The 14761-nt window shown below is 39.0% G+C and overlaps 1 protein-coding gene across 4 annotated transcripts in view; it reads right to left on the bottom strand.

Annotated features, from left to right (window-relative positions):
• Positions 1-377: 377 nt before the first annotated feature.
• The window catches only part of LOC127426922 (LLGL scribble cell polarity complex component 2), a 49181-nt gene continuing 34797 nt past the window's right edge, over positions 378-14761 (bottom strand). For 3 of the 4 annotated variants that reach the window (XM_051674078.1, XM_051674077.1, XM_051674079.1), the window contains 12 exons: positions 14341-14633; positions 12415-12562; positions 12086-12236; positions 10846-10962; positions 7127-7293; positions 6775-7036; positions 6478-6640; positions 6335-6363; positions 5778-5825; positions 5302-5344; positions 5156-5217; positions 378-1384 (listed from right to left, as the gene is read on the bottom strand). In XM_051674078.1, the coding sequence (XP_051530038.1) occupies positions 1380-1384; positions 5156-5217; positions 5302-5344; positions 5778-5825; positions 6335-6363; positions 6478-6640; positions 6775-7036; positions 7127-7293; positions 10846-10962; positions 12086-12236; positions 12415-12562; positions 14341-14633 (1488 nt within the window). In that variant the 3' untranslated portion in view covers positions 378-1379. The remainder of the gene's footprint in view (positions 1385-5155; positions 5218-5301; positions 5345-5777; positions 5826-6334; positions 6364-6477; positions 6641-6774; positions 7037-7126; positions 7294-10845; positions 10963-12085; positions 12237-12414; positions 12563-14340; positions 14634-14761) is intronic. The other variant, XM_051674080.1, reaches the window with a different exon arrangement.

Genomic DNA, 14761 nt, shown 5'->3' with positions numbered 1-14761 from the left:
AAGTGGTCTATCAAGTTTATTATAATATTATTGTCTGTTTAACATGGATTACACCGCTCAAATTTAGTTCCATTAGCTGAAGCCTGGACACAAACTCAAAACAACAACTGTAAGATTGCTTCCTGTGATGGTCTAATTATAGGAATATTCTGCATTTAAACAAACTGAACTGAACTCGCTTGACTTGAATACGGTTGCTTTATATTTTAAAAATCCATAAAGCCAAATAATCATCTTTATCTTAATAAAGCTAGTACTAGAGACTGTTCCTGATCATGCATTCTTTTTTTACTGTATCCATTTCTTAACTACAGCTCAGACACAAAAAGAGCTGAATATTCTTTTAGAAATTAAAGCAGAACAGACAAAAATTTGTGAAAAATGTTTACTTCGAAGACTGTAGTGTGTAGTTACAAAGGATAATAATTAGTGTTCTTCTCATACATAATCATGTCTCTACAAAAATATATTTTAGACCCCCCCCCCATAGAAAACGCTGAAAGCGTTTGAGACAGTACCAACATATTCCCTTAGATCAGAAAATACAGCCCTCCGTAAAACGAACCCACTGTTAAAACCAGTTCAGATTTTCATATACACATATATTAAAACATTATGACTACAATATCTTAAAAATTACATTCCTAAATTACATCAATGATAATTGGCAAAACAAAATGTTTTACATTAAAAAAAAAATGAAATTAAAAACCTAGCCCCTCAGAAAGCTGTACACCCTAGAAGCTACAGCATATGTACTACACAGTAGTGTCAAAGTACCTTTAAGAACTTTTTTCTACCCACTGATCTCATTGGTGTGGTCAGGGGAAACGGCAACACTACTTCTTGTGAAATAGTCAGTAGGGTGCTTCATATGTAGTTCAACAGCAACTTTGATTGTGCAAGTCCTAATGTTGCCTTGTCGTCCTACCCTCAATTGTCAGCCATTGACATCTTTTCCTATGTAATATACACCATCTATGCAGTACTTAATCTGGTATAAAAGAAAATCATTCATTTAAAATTAAGTTAAAAGTTAGAAAAATATCCTCATCCTCCATTGTCTTTTCCACTGCTTCTGCTCAGTTTGATAGGGTGCATATGCACACAGCAGTCTGCAAGGTGGATGCTGGTGGTGAGAACGGTGATTGGTCAGCATGTAAAGAATTGGGTAGAGATACAGTGATTGGTCTTAGCCGGCACATGTGGTTTTCCCTCGCTCTTTTCTCTTCCCCCTGAGTGCAGAAGCTCTGAGTGGGAGATTTCTCTCTCCAGGGCAAGGCATTCTCAGTAGTGGTACTAACAGTAGTGTTCAGATCGTAAGCAACTCTGGAATGAAGAAAGGATCCAGATTCATTCAGGCACTGGGAATAAAAGGCTCAATCTGTGGACACAGAGTTAAAAATGCAATGAACATAAAGCTCAAAGCAAAGACAAGGAGCAGAAGAGAATAGTTGCTTTTAAAGGTCAATATATGCAATTCAATCAACATCTGTGGTTGAAACATAAAATCGCAAGTTACTTGCCTGAAGTTTCCAGCCAAATCAAACCAGAAAGCTCTGAATGCAAATCTTTACTGCAGGCTTGTGGTAGTGACAAGAACTTTTTGTTTTAATTTTTTTTAAATTAATGACAAAGCAAAAAACAGATTTTTGATAACTTTGCAAATTTATTGAAAAGAAAAAACAGAAATATCACGTTGACATAAGTATTCAGACCCTTAACTCAGTACTTAGTTGAAGCACCTTTGGCAGCGATTACAGCCTCAAGTCTTTTGGGGTATGATGCGACAAGCTTTGCACACCTGGATTTGGGGATTTTTTGCCATTCTTCTCTGCAGATCCTCTCAAGCTCTGTCAGGTTGGATGGGGACCATCGGTGGACAGCGATTTTCAGGTCTCTCCAAAGATGTTCGATTGGGTTCAAGTCTGGGCTCTGGCTGGGCCACTCAAGGACATTCACACAGTTGTCCCTAAGACACTCTTGCATGGTCTTGGCTGTGCGCTTAGGTTCATTGTCCTGTTGGAAGGTAAACCTTCGGCCCAGCCTGAGGTCCTGAGTGCTCTGGACCAGGTTTTCATTAAGGATATCTCTGTATTTTGCTGCGTTCAGCTTTCCTTCAACCCTGCCAGTCCCCCAGTCCATGCCGCTGGAAAACACCCCCACAGCATGATGCTACCACCACCATGCTTCACTGTTGGGATGGTATTGCGCAGGTGATGAGCGGTGCCTGGATTCCTCCAGACATTACGCTTGGAATTGAGGCCAAACAGTTCAATCTTCCTTTCATCATACCAGAGAATCTGGTTTCTCACAGTCTGAGAGTCCTTTAGGTGCTTTTTTTGCAAATTCCAAGCGGGCTTTCATGTGTCTTGCACTGAGGAGAGGCTTCCATCTGGCTACTCTGCCATAAAGCCCAGATTGGTGGAGTGTTGCAGTGATGGTTGTCCTTCTGCAAGTTTCTCCCATCTCCACACATGATCTCTGGAGCTCAACCAGAGTGACCATCGGGTTCTTGGTCACCTCTCTTACCAAGGCCCTTCTCCCCCGATTGCTCAGTTTGGCCGGGTGACCAGCTCTAAGAAGAGTCCTGGATCTTCCAAACTTCTTCCATTTAAGAATTATGGAGGCCACTGTGCTCTTGGAAACCTTCAATGCAGCCAAATTTTGTTGTTGTTGTAGCCTTCCCCAGATCTGTGCCTCGACAAAATCCTGTCTCTGAGCTCTGCAGGCAGTTCCTTTGACCTCATGGCTTGGTTTTTGCTCTGATATGCATTTTCAGCTGTGAGACCTTATATAGACAGGTGTGTGCTAGGGTTGCCACGGTGTTACTGGTTTTACTTGGTACAAGGGACAACACTGGTGTGAAATTTTATACCAGTGGAAACATTATGAATGGAACTTCCAATATCAATACAATAGCCTAATGAATAGAACAGCCTTAAATAATAGTTTGTGACCCATCATAAATGAACCTAAATAACGCACTGAGAGCCAGATCAAATAAACCAACGTATCAAATTACACAGGCAGCAAAGTACGCACTGACAGAAGAGTTTAATTGCAGGTAGAGAATATCATGTGCATGGTGGATAACTGTAAGATGTCTCGGATTTGGAATAACACAAGAAATGCTGTTAGACACAGACACACGCTTGAAGAAACACACTTTATTATATTTTTAAGAACAGATGACAGAAAACCCATCTATGCGTATGTCTGACGCGCTTTTTGTTCGGAGGCGTGCAGTTTCGTGGAACACGCGTATGTAAAGGGTTCTCACTCTTTCTTTGTTTCAGTCTTCTGAATTTTTTCTGCAAGAATAGTATTGTCTATAAAAATGCTGTAAATTACCTCAGACATCTCATCTCAGCAGCTTCGAGTTCAGTTCGCTTTATTTCCAAAGAGCAGTTAGGTGTGAGAGCAACTCTGCAGGGTCACTTATATATATATATATATATTAGGGCCGATACATCTGTGATTAAATCATAAAATAATACAGAAATACATTCACCTCAAACCATGATTTATACTTTAGTGATTATCATCATCATTATTATTTTTACATTTAGAATTGTTTTTAGATCTTAATATGTATTGGTAATTTTCCACCGTTTTCATAGATGGATACTTGCCTAACGGTTAAATGGAAAGGTGGTTATATATGTTTTTTTTTACCACTTCGTTATTTTAATTGCTTTTCATTTCGTTTGAAGTGCAATTTGAATTTAGAAATGTCTTTGGTTTAAGTTTTTCATTTTTTAAATAAATTAAAGTAATTTTCAATGCAAAATCACTGAAGCAAGAATATTCACCGATCCCTCAGCTAGGGGGTTGACAATGTAATTGGATATTGTGAGATATATATATATATATAAAATAAAAATATTGTGAACATATTTCTTGCATATCGCCCAGTCCTAGGAGGGAACAGATTTATTAACACATTCAAAGTCATTAGTCTTCTGAAGCAGCTAAACTGAGCTCTGGGATGAAAGGTAATAAAACATCAACTTGAAACCCACAACAACCCACAATAAGTGATGTATTTGCCTGGACAACAAAATACCCGACCAGTAGCCCATGATTGAGAGAATGCACAGATGAAATTGGTTCGTTGCCAAAGAGACATTGCCCTTCACAACTGTTTAAAAGCCATCTTTCAAACAACAACACACATTTTAATTGCACTTCAGTTTTTTTTTTTAATCTGAGTTAAAATAAATAAAAAATAAAGTTCAAAGTTTGAAATCAAGATGCCTTGCGTTATTGTGTAGGCTATTGCTTAACGAAAATTAACAAATAGTACCACCTAGCGTCCAACCAGTGGTAATACCAGTGTTAGTCGGTTTGAATCTTTAACACTGCACCGGTGTGAAAATTATGATACCGTGGCAAGTCTAGAGTGTGCCTTTCCATGTCCAATTAATTGAATTTTCCACAGGTGGACTCCAATTAAAGTGTAGAAACATTTCAAAGATGATCCAGAGAAATGGGATGCACCTGAGCTAAATTTCAAGTGTCATAGCAAAGGGTCTGAATATTTATGTCAATATGATATTTCAGTTGTTTCTTTTTAACAAATTTGCAAAGTTATCACAAATCTGGTTTGTGCTTTATCATTATGGAGTATGGAGTGTAGATTGATGTGAAAAAAAAAATTATAATTTAAAGCATTTTAGCATAAGGCTACAACATAACAAAATGTGCAAAAAAATGAAGGGGTCTGAATACTTTATGAATGCACTGTACAAATAATTGCAAGTAACAATTTAATTTGTCTTTATTCACATCATGTCATCTAAATATTAAAATATGTTAAATAATATTAAAACAATTACACAAAATGTTTTTTGTTTTTGGTCCACTTTCCATTCATACTGTTTTTTTCCCCTTTTTTAATTATTATATTCCATTATTATTCTTATTATTATAACTATTATTTTCTTTTTTGGGGAGGCAATTTGTGATTGGGATATTAAGTGCGCAATGATCACAATTACCACCAATAATTGAATCAACCGTGACAGGCTAGTTACAATTTATGCTAATTATCACTTGCTTTAAATGACTAGTGTACTACAATAATTAGAGATGTCTAAAAACATTCATGTAACTGTTTTTCATATATGGATACACTGAAGAATTTACTTGCCTCCATTGCTCAGCAAATTGCCTGCTTTTGGCTTAGTCTTCAGATTGTTCTCTAAGAACGTCCTTTAAAAAAACAAATGGAACATTAATAAAGGTAAACCAGCATTTAAGAATATTAATAAAGCAATATGATCTGAAATTCCTTACGTTTGATCTCCTTCTAGGGACTTTTGGATCTCCTGAAGCACTCCTGTATTAGAGCAAGATGTTATTCAAACAAATCCTCAAAAGACTTCCTCTCAAATCACTACCAAAAACATTGTAAATACTAACAAGCTAATGGACAGCCATATTCCAGCAAACAATGCCCTCACTAGAATTCAGTAACTGATTGTATACAGTAATTTTTCTGTGTTCAGACAACAAATTCTTTAAAGTATTGCAAAGATATTAATAAACAAGAATATTATTGTGCAGACAAATGAAAGTGTTACACATCATCATGCACACACATGACTGCACAGAACAGGCCATGATTACTGGAACAATTAGCCACTTTTTGCACATTTGCATGTGACAAAACATACACAGCAAGCACAATACAAACAAACCGATAATCTGACATTTGACTCTAAGCTTCTTGTTCTAAAATGTTTAACTTGTCTAATTCCTCATGTACTCACTCTCGTCGTTGAGCAAAGCATGCTCCATTACTTGGCTAGCAGAACTGTCTGGAACACACAAGCACATTGATCAGTTTTGCGCAAGCTTGCAAACGCTTTTAAGTAGCTTAAAAACAATCCGTAATTGCTGCATCTGGCAGGCCATAAGTGAAAACAAATGACCTTCAATAATACCAATTATTTAATGCCATATAATATACTGTAGATCTGCCTTCAATGCAATGGATAAATTCCTAATTCCAGTTAAATTGAAATTACGATACTTCTAACTGCACTTGAAGGCTGTATTTTACCATGTAGTATCTTTATGTTTCTGCGGAGCATAAATGATTTAAAATTTAAACTTTTGTATTTAGCTTCCAAGTTAATTCTAGGAATTGTCGTGGCACCTTTCATCAATTACAGATCGTGTTCTTAAGCACAGACTGAGCTCTTGTTGTACAATAACTTAGTGAAGCATTCAATAAGCACTGACAACATGCATGTTTTAGTCTTGATGTTTAGCTTGCGCACAAAAAAAAAAAAAAAAAAAAAAAAAAAAGCACAATAAACTTTACCATATCCTTCACTCCCTCTTTTGAAATTCCTGCAAAGACATAAAACACAAACATCAGTAAACCCACTTATGTCAATTCCTGACAACAGAATTCTGAACCCTTAGTACTATAAGCAACAGCTCATCATTGACAACTACACACACCTGTGTTCTGTGGACACTCCATCTGGTTGGTCCCTGTGGATGGGACTTGATGGGCTTTTGGATCTCATTTGAAGGGGAGCCTCAACCAGACAGCGTGGTTCCACTACCCAGCGGGTAGAAAGAGAGAACCGCTCAAACTCAGATGGAGAGATCAGGTAGAAACCTAAAGACATCAGGACAGGAAGTTGGAAAGGAAACAGCTGTGCTGCTTGCGATTCCATTTGCTGATGCTAATGGTGCAGAAATTGTGCACTTTACCTTTAAAGAGAGTAAAGTGAGTAAAAGAGTGTTTCTTACCTTGTCCATATTTGGTGAAGACACAGGATGCAATTCCACTGACGTCCTCTCTTCGTATGCAAGGATAATGCACCAGCATTTTGATGGAGGGCAGAGAGATGACATGAAGCTCGCCCTGATTGGTCAGCACCACCAGACTGCTCTCCAACTGCTCATTGGTCCGACTTCCAAACCAAGCCACACCCACCCGCCGCACACGAGAGCCGTCGACCGCTGTTAGCTTCAGCTTTGACTTACTGCTCACTTTAGGCAGTGAAAACAGCTGTGTACAAACAGACACACTGTAAAACATACAATCCATGATGGGATAGAGGTGCAGATAGTCATTATGTTGCGTAGTGCAAATCCTCACCTTAAACTGCTCCTCTGACACAACCAATAAATGGTGGGAACCATGCATTTCAGGACTGCGAGCCAGGTCATGGGCCACCTCCAGGGGTTCAGGCAGAGGGGACCCCTTCCCATCCAAAACCACTAAACCAACGACTGGAGCACGATGCATCAGCTGAATTTCTTTAGCTGGGGATGGAGAAGCAGCATTTTATAGCAGATCTGCCTGGATAAGAATTCTAATGCTGTGTATGTAGGGCATTGTGTGCATGTGTGGGTATTAAAAAAGCAAAAAGCCACCAGAAACACTGGCTTATTAATATTTACCATGGTTAAAAGGGTGTTGTTAGGTAGTGGTGCACTGATCAGGAAATTTGAGGCTGATGCCGATCAGCGATCTTTTAACACTGTGATCGGCCGATACCGATCCGACCACCGAGATTTCTTTTAAAAGTGCCTTTTGCCACACTTTTGCAAGTTATTTACTGTCTGCAGTTATCCACCGATCAGCCACAACATTAAAACCACCTGCCTAATATTGTGTAGGTCTCCCTCGTGCCGCCAAAACACCACCAACCAGCATCTCAGAATAGCATTCTGATATGATATTCTTCTCACCTCAATTATACAGAGCGGTTATCTGAGTTACCGTAGACTTTGTCAGTTCGAACCAGTCTGGCCATTCTCTGTTGACCTCTCATCAACAAGGCATTTCCGTTGCTTCCACCTGAGAGAGCCCCTCCCAGGTTTTGTATTGAACAGGAAGTTCTTGCCCCTATATCGCCATTGCAAAGCCTTTCTATCAAACTAACTGGAGAAGTTACACTGTTATCTCGCATTTGCACGCGGTATGGACAAAAGTGTCCAGAGTGTTTAATTCAGACATTAATTGTTGCTTCAAGCATATGGCTGAACCCAAAATTACGTATTAATAAGTCCCCTTTCTGTTGGATAGAGTGGATTGTGAAGGAGGTTAATATGATCGGTGACTTGTATGAGAGTGGAGTGCTGAGATCCTTTTAAAATATGGTTCAACATTTTGTGATCCCCAGATCTCAGTTCTTTAGGTATTTACAGCTGCGCCACCTGCTGTACTATTTCTGGGAGTAGCATACACCCCCCTAAAGCGGCAGATACTCTGGAAGTGGTGATTACTGCTTTTGGGAAAGGCCATGAGGCATCGGTGTATTACTCCCTGCTAATTCAGAGTCTGGGGGACGGAGCTTTAACTTCTATCATGAGATTATGGGAGAAAGAGTTAAACTTGGTTTTGGAGGAGGAAGTGTGGACCAGGATTCTAAAAAACATCAAAAGGCAACATTTAGAGATGCAAGGGTGCGCCTTATGCAATTTAAGATTTTACTTCGATTCTGTTGGACCCTCTCTAGATTGTATAGGCTTGGTCTTAAAGACACACCCACCTGCTGGTGATGCCGATCAGAAGGCAGGGACACAACCCATGTTTTTTGGTGGTGTGTTAAGATCCAAGATTTTTGGTTGAGGGTTCAGAGTTTTATGTGTGACGTATTGGGCACTCAAATTTCATTTTGCCCCAGACTCTGTATTTTAGGCGATGGGGCGGTCATTAATATAGGGGATAAATATATAAAAAAATTGGGTCCTAGCCAGTGTTATGATCGGCAGGCAGGTCATCCTTAGGGGATGGAAGTCGGCTGGAGCACCCTCATTTCAGGAGTGGTGCATAGAGATGGGCAGGGTGGCGGCATTCGAAGAAATGTCATATAGAAGGCCCTGCCTGGAGTTATTTAATAAAAAATGGGGTAGCTATTTGGCATTTTTGGAAAGCTCTCAGGGAGGGGAAGTGGAGAGGGATGTGTAGTTTTAAATGTGTTTGACTTATTTTTATACAGCACAGTTGGGTGCTATATATATATATATATTTTATTTTTTTTGTGTTGGACCACAGGGATATTTGTTGAGGGTCAGGGTGGGGTTGGGGATTGGGAGGGCAAAAGGGAATTATGGGGTTAAAAGTTGATTCGGTGTACATATGTTTGCTTTTCTGTTTCATGTGTCTGAATCAATAAAAGTATTAATCAGAAAAAAACAAAAGGCATTTCCATCCACTGAACTGCTGCTCACCTGATGTATTTTGTTTTTGGCACCATTCAGAGTATATTCAAGAGACTGTTGTGTGTGAAAATCCCAGGAGATCAGCGGTTACAGAAATACTCAAACCAGCCTGTCTGGCACCAACAATTATGCCACGGTCAAAATCACTGAGATCACATTTTCCCCATTCTGATGGTTGATGTTAACATTAACTGAAGCTCCTGACCCATATCTGCATGAATTTATGGACTGCACTGCTGCCACACGATTGGCTGATTAGATAATCGCATGGATGATTGTTGGTGCCAGACAGGCTGGTTTGGAGTATTTCTGTAACTGCTGATCTCCTGGGATTTTCACACACAACAGTCTCTAGAATTTACTCAAAATGGTGCCAAAAACAAAATACATCCAGTGAGTGGCAGTTCTGTGGAAAGAAATGCCTTGTTGATGAGAGAGGTCAACAGAGAATGGTCAGACTGGTTCGAACTGACAAAGTCTACGATAACTCAGAAAACCGCTCTGTACAACTGTGGTGAGATGAATAGCACCTCAGAATACTTTTCTGAGATGCGGGTTGGTGCTGATTTGGCAGCACGAGGGGGGACCTACATAATATTAGGCTGGTGGTTTTAATGTTGTGGCTGATCGGTGTATATTAATGCCACTCAATGTAAAATAACATTCAATTTAAAGTAATTGTGAAATGCTAACATTCATTTGAATTGAAAACAATTTTAAACAGTTCTGTTGTCACTATCAAAGATCATTGTGACATACTAGCAACCAGTAAACACCATGAGAGCATCACACAGAGAAGAGACACATACAAAAATAAGAGAAATATATCTATTATGAGCTCAAAAACTGATCCAGTAAGAAATCATTAGTATCCATGATTTGTTTACTGTCTTTAGGCATTTTGTTGTAATGCAAATAACGAATTAAGCAACTGCGTGAAGATGCGGTGCCGTTATTGAAGGTTAAACAGTTATTAGTGGTATTAATTTATTTTTACATCCATTTGCAGTATCTTTGTCCTCTCCGTCTCTAACTGTACATCGAGTCAAAATTATTACCTTAATGACTCTTGAAAATGGGCACAATATTTTTCATACGCATGTAATTCATACACGTTTTAAAAACAAACTGGCATATTAATCTAATTTACATGATGTCAAAGTGTAAACAAAATGTGGGCCTTTAATTTAGGTGCGATTGGCCGATCCCCGATCAAAGATTTGAGACGAAGATCGGCCAATCCAAATCGGTGGCAGATCGATCTGTGCATTATTTTTGTTAGGTGAAGCGGAGTGCCAAAAAATCCCATAACCTTGGTAATGAACAGCTTCAAGTGGCTTATTGCTTGTATACAACAGCAGCAAAAATGCCACCAATGTTCAAAAATATAATTACATTTATTAAAGATCTTCCATCAACGAATATGGTTAATTAGCCTAACTGTAGGCTGTTTACAATTGCAAAAATAATGTAGGTAGTTTACAGTTGCAAACAGAGAAAGCAACTAGGCGCATTAATATAGAATTCAATTGTTGTCCGGTAACAAGTGACAAGGGTATTTAGACTATTTTTTACACAGGTTTTGTAACTGGTTTAAACTGGAACTATTTATTTTATTATTTAATTTACATATTATTAACTTTTCACCTGGATGAGCCATCACAGCATCCTCCGTCCTCCGTTCCACTGAGGGGACGCGGAGCACGTATGCAAACACAGCTCCGCCATTGGTCCCTGCCCACAGTGAGGGTGTACTGTGAGAACCTGAGGAACAGAGAAGATGAGATGATGATGATGATGTCTTCTGCTAGCCTTTTACGTGCTGTCTGTTATCTACAGGCTTCCCACACTTTTTAAAGGAATAGTTCACCCAAAAATGAAAATTCTCTCATCATGCTATCCCAGATGTATATGACTTTCTTTCATCTGCTGAACTCAAATGAAGATTTTTAGAAGAATTTCTCAGCTCTTTTGGTTCATAAAGTGCAAGTGAAGGGGTGCCAAAATGTTGAAGCTCCATAATCACATAAATCAGCATAAAAGTAATCCATAAGACTCCAGTGGTTAAATCAATGTCTTCAGAAGCAATATGTTAGGTGTGGGTGAGAAACAGATCACTTTTACATTCTTCTTCTTGTGTTTTTGGTGATTCACATTTTTCATGCATACCACCCCCTACTGGGCAGGGAGAAGAATTTCAAGCAAAAAAGGACTTAAATATTTATCTGTTTCTCACCCACACCTATCATATCACGTCTGAAGATATGGATTAAAACACTGGCCTTGTATAGATTACTTTTATGATGCCATTATGTGCTTTTTGGAGCATCAAAATTTTGGCACCCATTCACTTGCATTGTATGGACCTACAGAGCTGAGATTTTCTTCTAAAAATCTTCCCTTGTGTTCAGCAGAAGGAAGAAAGTCATACACAACTGGGATGGCATAAGGGTGAGTAAATGATGAGAGAATTGTACTTTTTGGGTGAACTATCCCTTTAAACAATGAAAACTACATGTCTTTTCCATGATGTTTTCAGTCATTTGTGGTTACTGGATATGGGATAAAAAAAAAACTAAAAAAACCCATTTTGATTCAGACCAATTTCTGAATGCATCATTCAGACCGATTTGTGGACCGTTTTGACCTATTCGTTGACTCAAAAGAACTATTCTATCACAAATCAGACATCACTATGCGAGCACGTTTTACTCTATACAAGTGCGAAATCTAGCTAAAATTTTTGAAATAATGGTGAGATAAATTTAATACAGAGGAAAACTAGATAAAAGAATATTCACTACAGAAATTAAGATTTTTAAGATTTTACAAATTTTAAAATTGGCTGAAAAAATTCAAATGCAATTAGAAACACCGTGCTACTCACTATCACTGACGAATGTGTCTGCAAAATACAGTGTTCTGACGAGGCCTGTGAAGGAGTCATCAGAGGAACGGGCTTCGATCTTTCTCTGTACGGGAGCCAGCTCCATCTCTTGCAGAGCCTCGGCCTCCAGCCTCGCATTGATCTCCTGCAGCTACAGAAACATTCACAGTGTTCACCATTAAACCATCTCTGTAGTTCCAGCAACAACGAAGCCTGCAATGCTGATCACACCTACTGAAATAACTACATGATGCATAGTCTTGTGTTTAGGGTGTACAGTGTGGTAACAAATTACTGAAACATTTAAGAAAAAGGGAGATGACATGCACCTTGGCAGCATTATTAGTGTGATGTTTCCGCATGGAGACCCGACTGCGACGAATCCTACGGAAGGACTGTCGCAGGGATTTTTTGATGGACTTGACACGGGACAGCGGCCCCTCCATGGCCATCTGATCACTGGGGTTTAGGGTACACCTGCAAATGAACAATGAACTGTTAGCCTACTTGATTTGAGTTTTCTAAGAGGAAAACGTTGTATGGTCAACTCTAAAGTATTAATTAGGGCTGTCAATCAATAAAAGTTTTTAATCAAATTTATTACATGATATACCGATTAATTAATCACAATTAATCACAGATATTTTATCATATATATATATATTCGCTAAAAAAGGTACACAAATAACAATTCAATAAAATGATTAAATAATTTGTTATATTAAAATAATAATATAATTAGTAATATTTTAATAATTATATTATACATATTATTATTATATTATAATTTATTGATAAGAAAATACAAAAAGTGACTTTAGAGGGCAATGTATTGTTTGTTTCCATATTTTATTTTATTTATTTTTCTCCCAATTTGGAATGCCCAATTCCCAATGCGCTTTTAAGTCCTCATGGTTGCGTAGAGATTCGCCTCAATCCGGGTGGCGGAGGACGAATCCCAGCTGCCTCCGTGTCTGAGACAGTTAACCCGCGCATCTTATCATGTGGCTTGTTGAGCGCGTTGCCACGGAGACATAGCGCGTGTGGAGGCTTCACGCCATCCACGCTCAACTCACCACGCGCCCCACCGAGAACGAACCACATTACAGCAGCCACGAGGAGGTTACCCCATGTGACTCTACCCTCCCTAGCAACCGGGCCAATTTGGTTGCTTAGGAGACCTGGCTGGAGTCACTCAGCACGCCCTGTGATTCAAACTAGTGAACACCAGGGGTGGTAGCCAGGGTATTTTACCACTGAGCTACCCAGGCCCCCTTGTTTCCATATCATTGAACATAAGCCTATGATTGGCCTACAGTCCACACAGCAATACATTTCACAAATTAATTTGTCAATCTGTCAAATATAGAATGATTATAATGGCTTTCCTAAGGATGCATCAATGTACACATGCGCCAGACGGAACTTTTGGAGCGTCTCACTTTGGTTCAGTTACATCATCATAAACACAGTGTCAAGTTAATTGTAGTTTGAAGCTTAGATAAACATATCTCGAGATCCCGGCATTCAGAATTGGGTTCTGTTCAGCTATTTCTTAATGCAAGAACGCATCCTCATCTTTTGCTACCGCTAGTGTCAAGCATGAGTGTGGTTTGTTGTCTGTACAACAGCAGGTTGCCTTTACAGCTGGAGTTTCGCTTACTGCCCCCTGCTGAAAACAGGTGGTACTTCAAGCTTGAATTGCTCCGATGGTAGGAATATTCCTAATTACGGTCCTAGGACATGATTGTGTTAATATTTTTAACGCTTTATTTTTTATTTACTTAATCGCATTGAATTGACGCATTAAATCAACAGCTCTAGAATTAATATAAAACAACAAAATAATGTTTTAATAAGAACGGTTTTGAATGAAAAGCCTAGCCAGAGTTATTGCTAACTAAGTGAATCAGACTAAGAGCTGTTTTTTCTGCAATGAAATTTACAATGATAAAATTACACCATGGTGACCAGCACTGTAGCTATAATAAAGACTTCCCTTACTTACAGGAACATTCTTTAAATCAGGCTTTTATGTTGACCAGTCAGAACACGGAACATTCTTGCTAAAACAGCATTAACCTAATATACTTTATGATTTTAAGCATATGATTTGAGTCATTACCAATCAGATGATATACAGGTAAGCTATCCATTTACCTGTCTGCTTTTATTTGTAGCACTTACAAACTGCCCTTTTGCTGTTTAACAAAACTTTAATGGTATTTAAAATCTTGTAAGTATTTTCTTCTTACTTGACCATAACGTTATTCCTCTGTTGGTAGTCATAGAGACCAAATCCATGGCTGGTACCGAAAGCCACCAGTTTCCACTCCGAGTGGAGAGTGATTGCCGTGACCACAGCGGGCGGATGGCACTGCACCAGGGCGAAAGGTTGGAAGCCTGCAGGGAACAGCACCGGCTCCTCCCGCATGTCTAGACGTGCCTGGCCCTTCCAACGGAAGCCCTCCTGACCCTGCAGCAGGTCCACCACTGTAGCTTCAACCATCTGCTCAGCAGCCTCATCGTTCAGCTCCAAAACCAGAATCTGAGTGGGAGGAAGACAGAGAGAGACATGACACTTTATTCCATATACATTTAAAGGGATAGTTCACTTAAAGTTTAACTATCATTTACTCAACCTCATGTTGTTTAAAACCAGGTTGATGTTCTTCC

This window comes from Myxocyprinus asiaticus, chromosome 36 (genome assembly GCF_019703515.2).
Source record: "Myxocyprinus asiaticus isolate MX2 ecotype Aquarium Trade chromosome 36, UBuf_Myxa_2, whole genome shotgun sequence".
Lineage (NCBI taxonomy): Eukaryota > Metazoa > Chordata > Actinopteri > Cypriniformes > Catostomidae > Myxocyprinus > Myxocyprinus asiaticus.
This window is presented reverse-complemented; position numbering and strand designations above follow the sequence as displayed.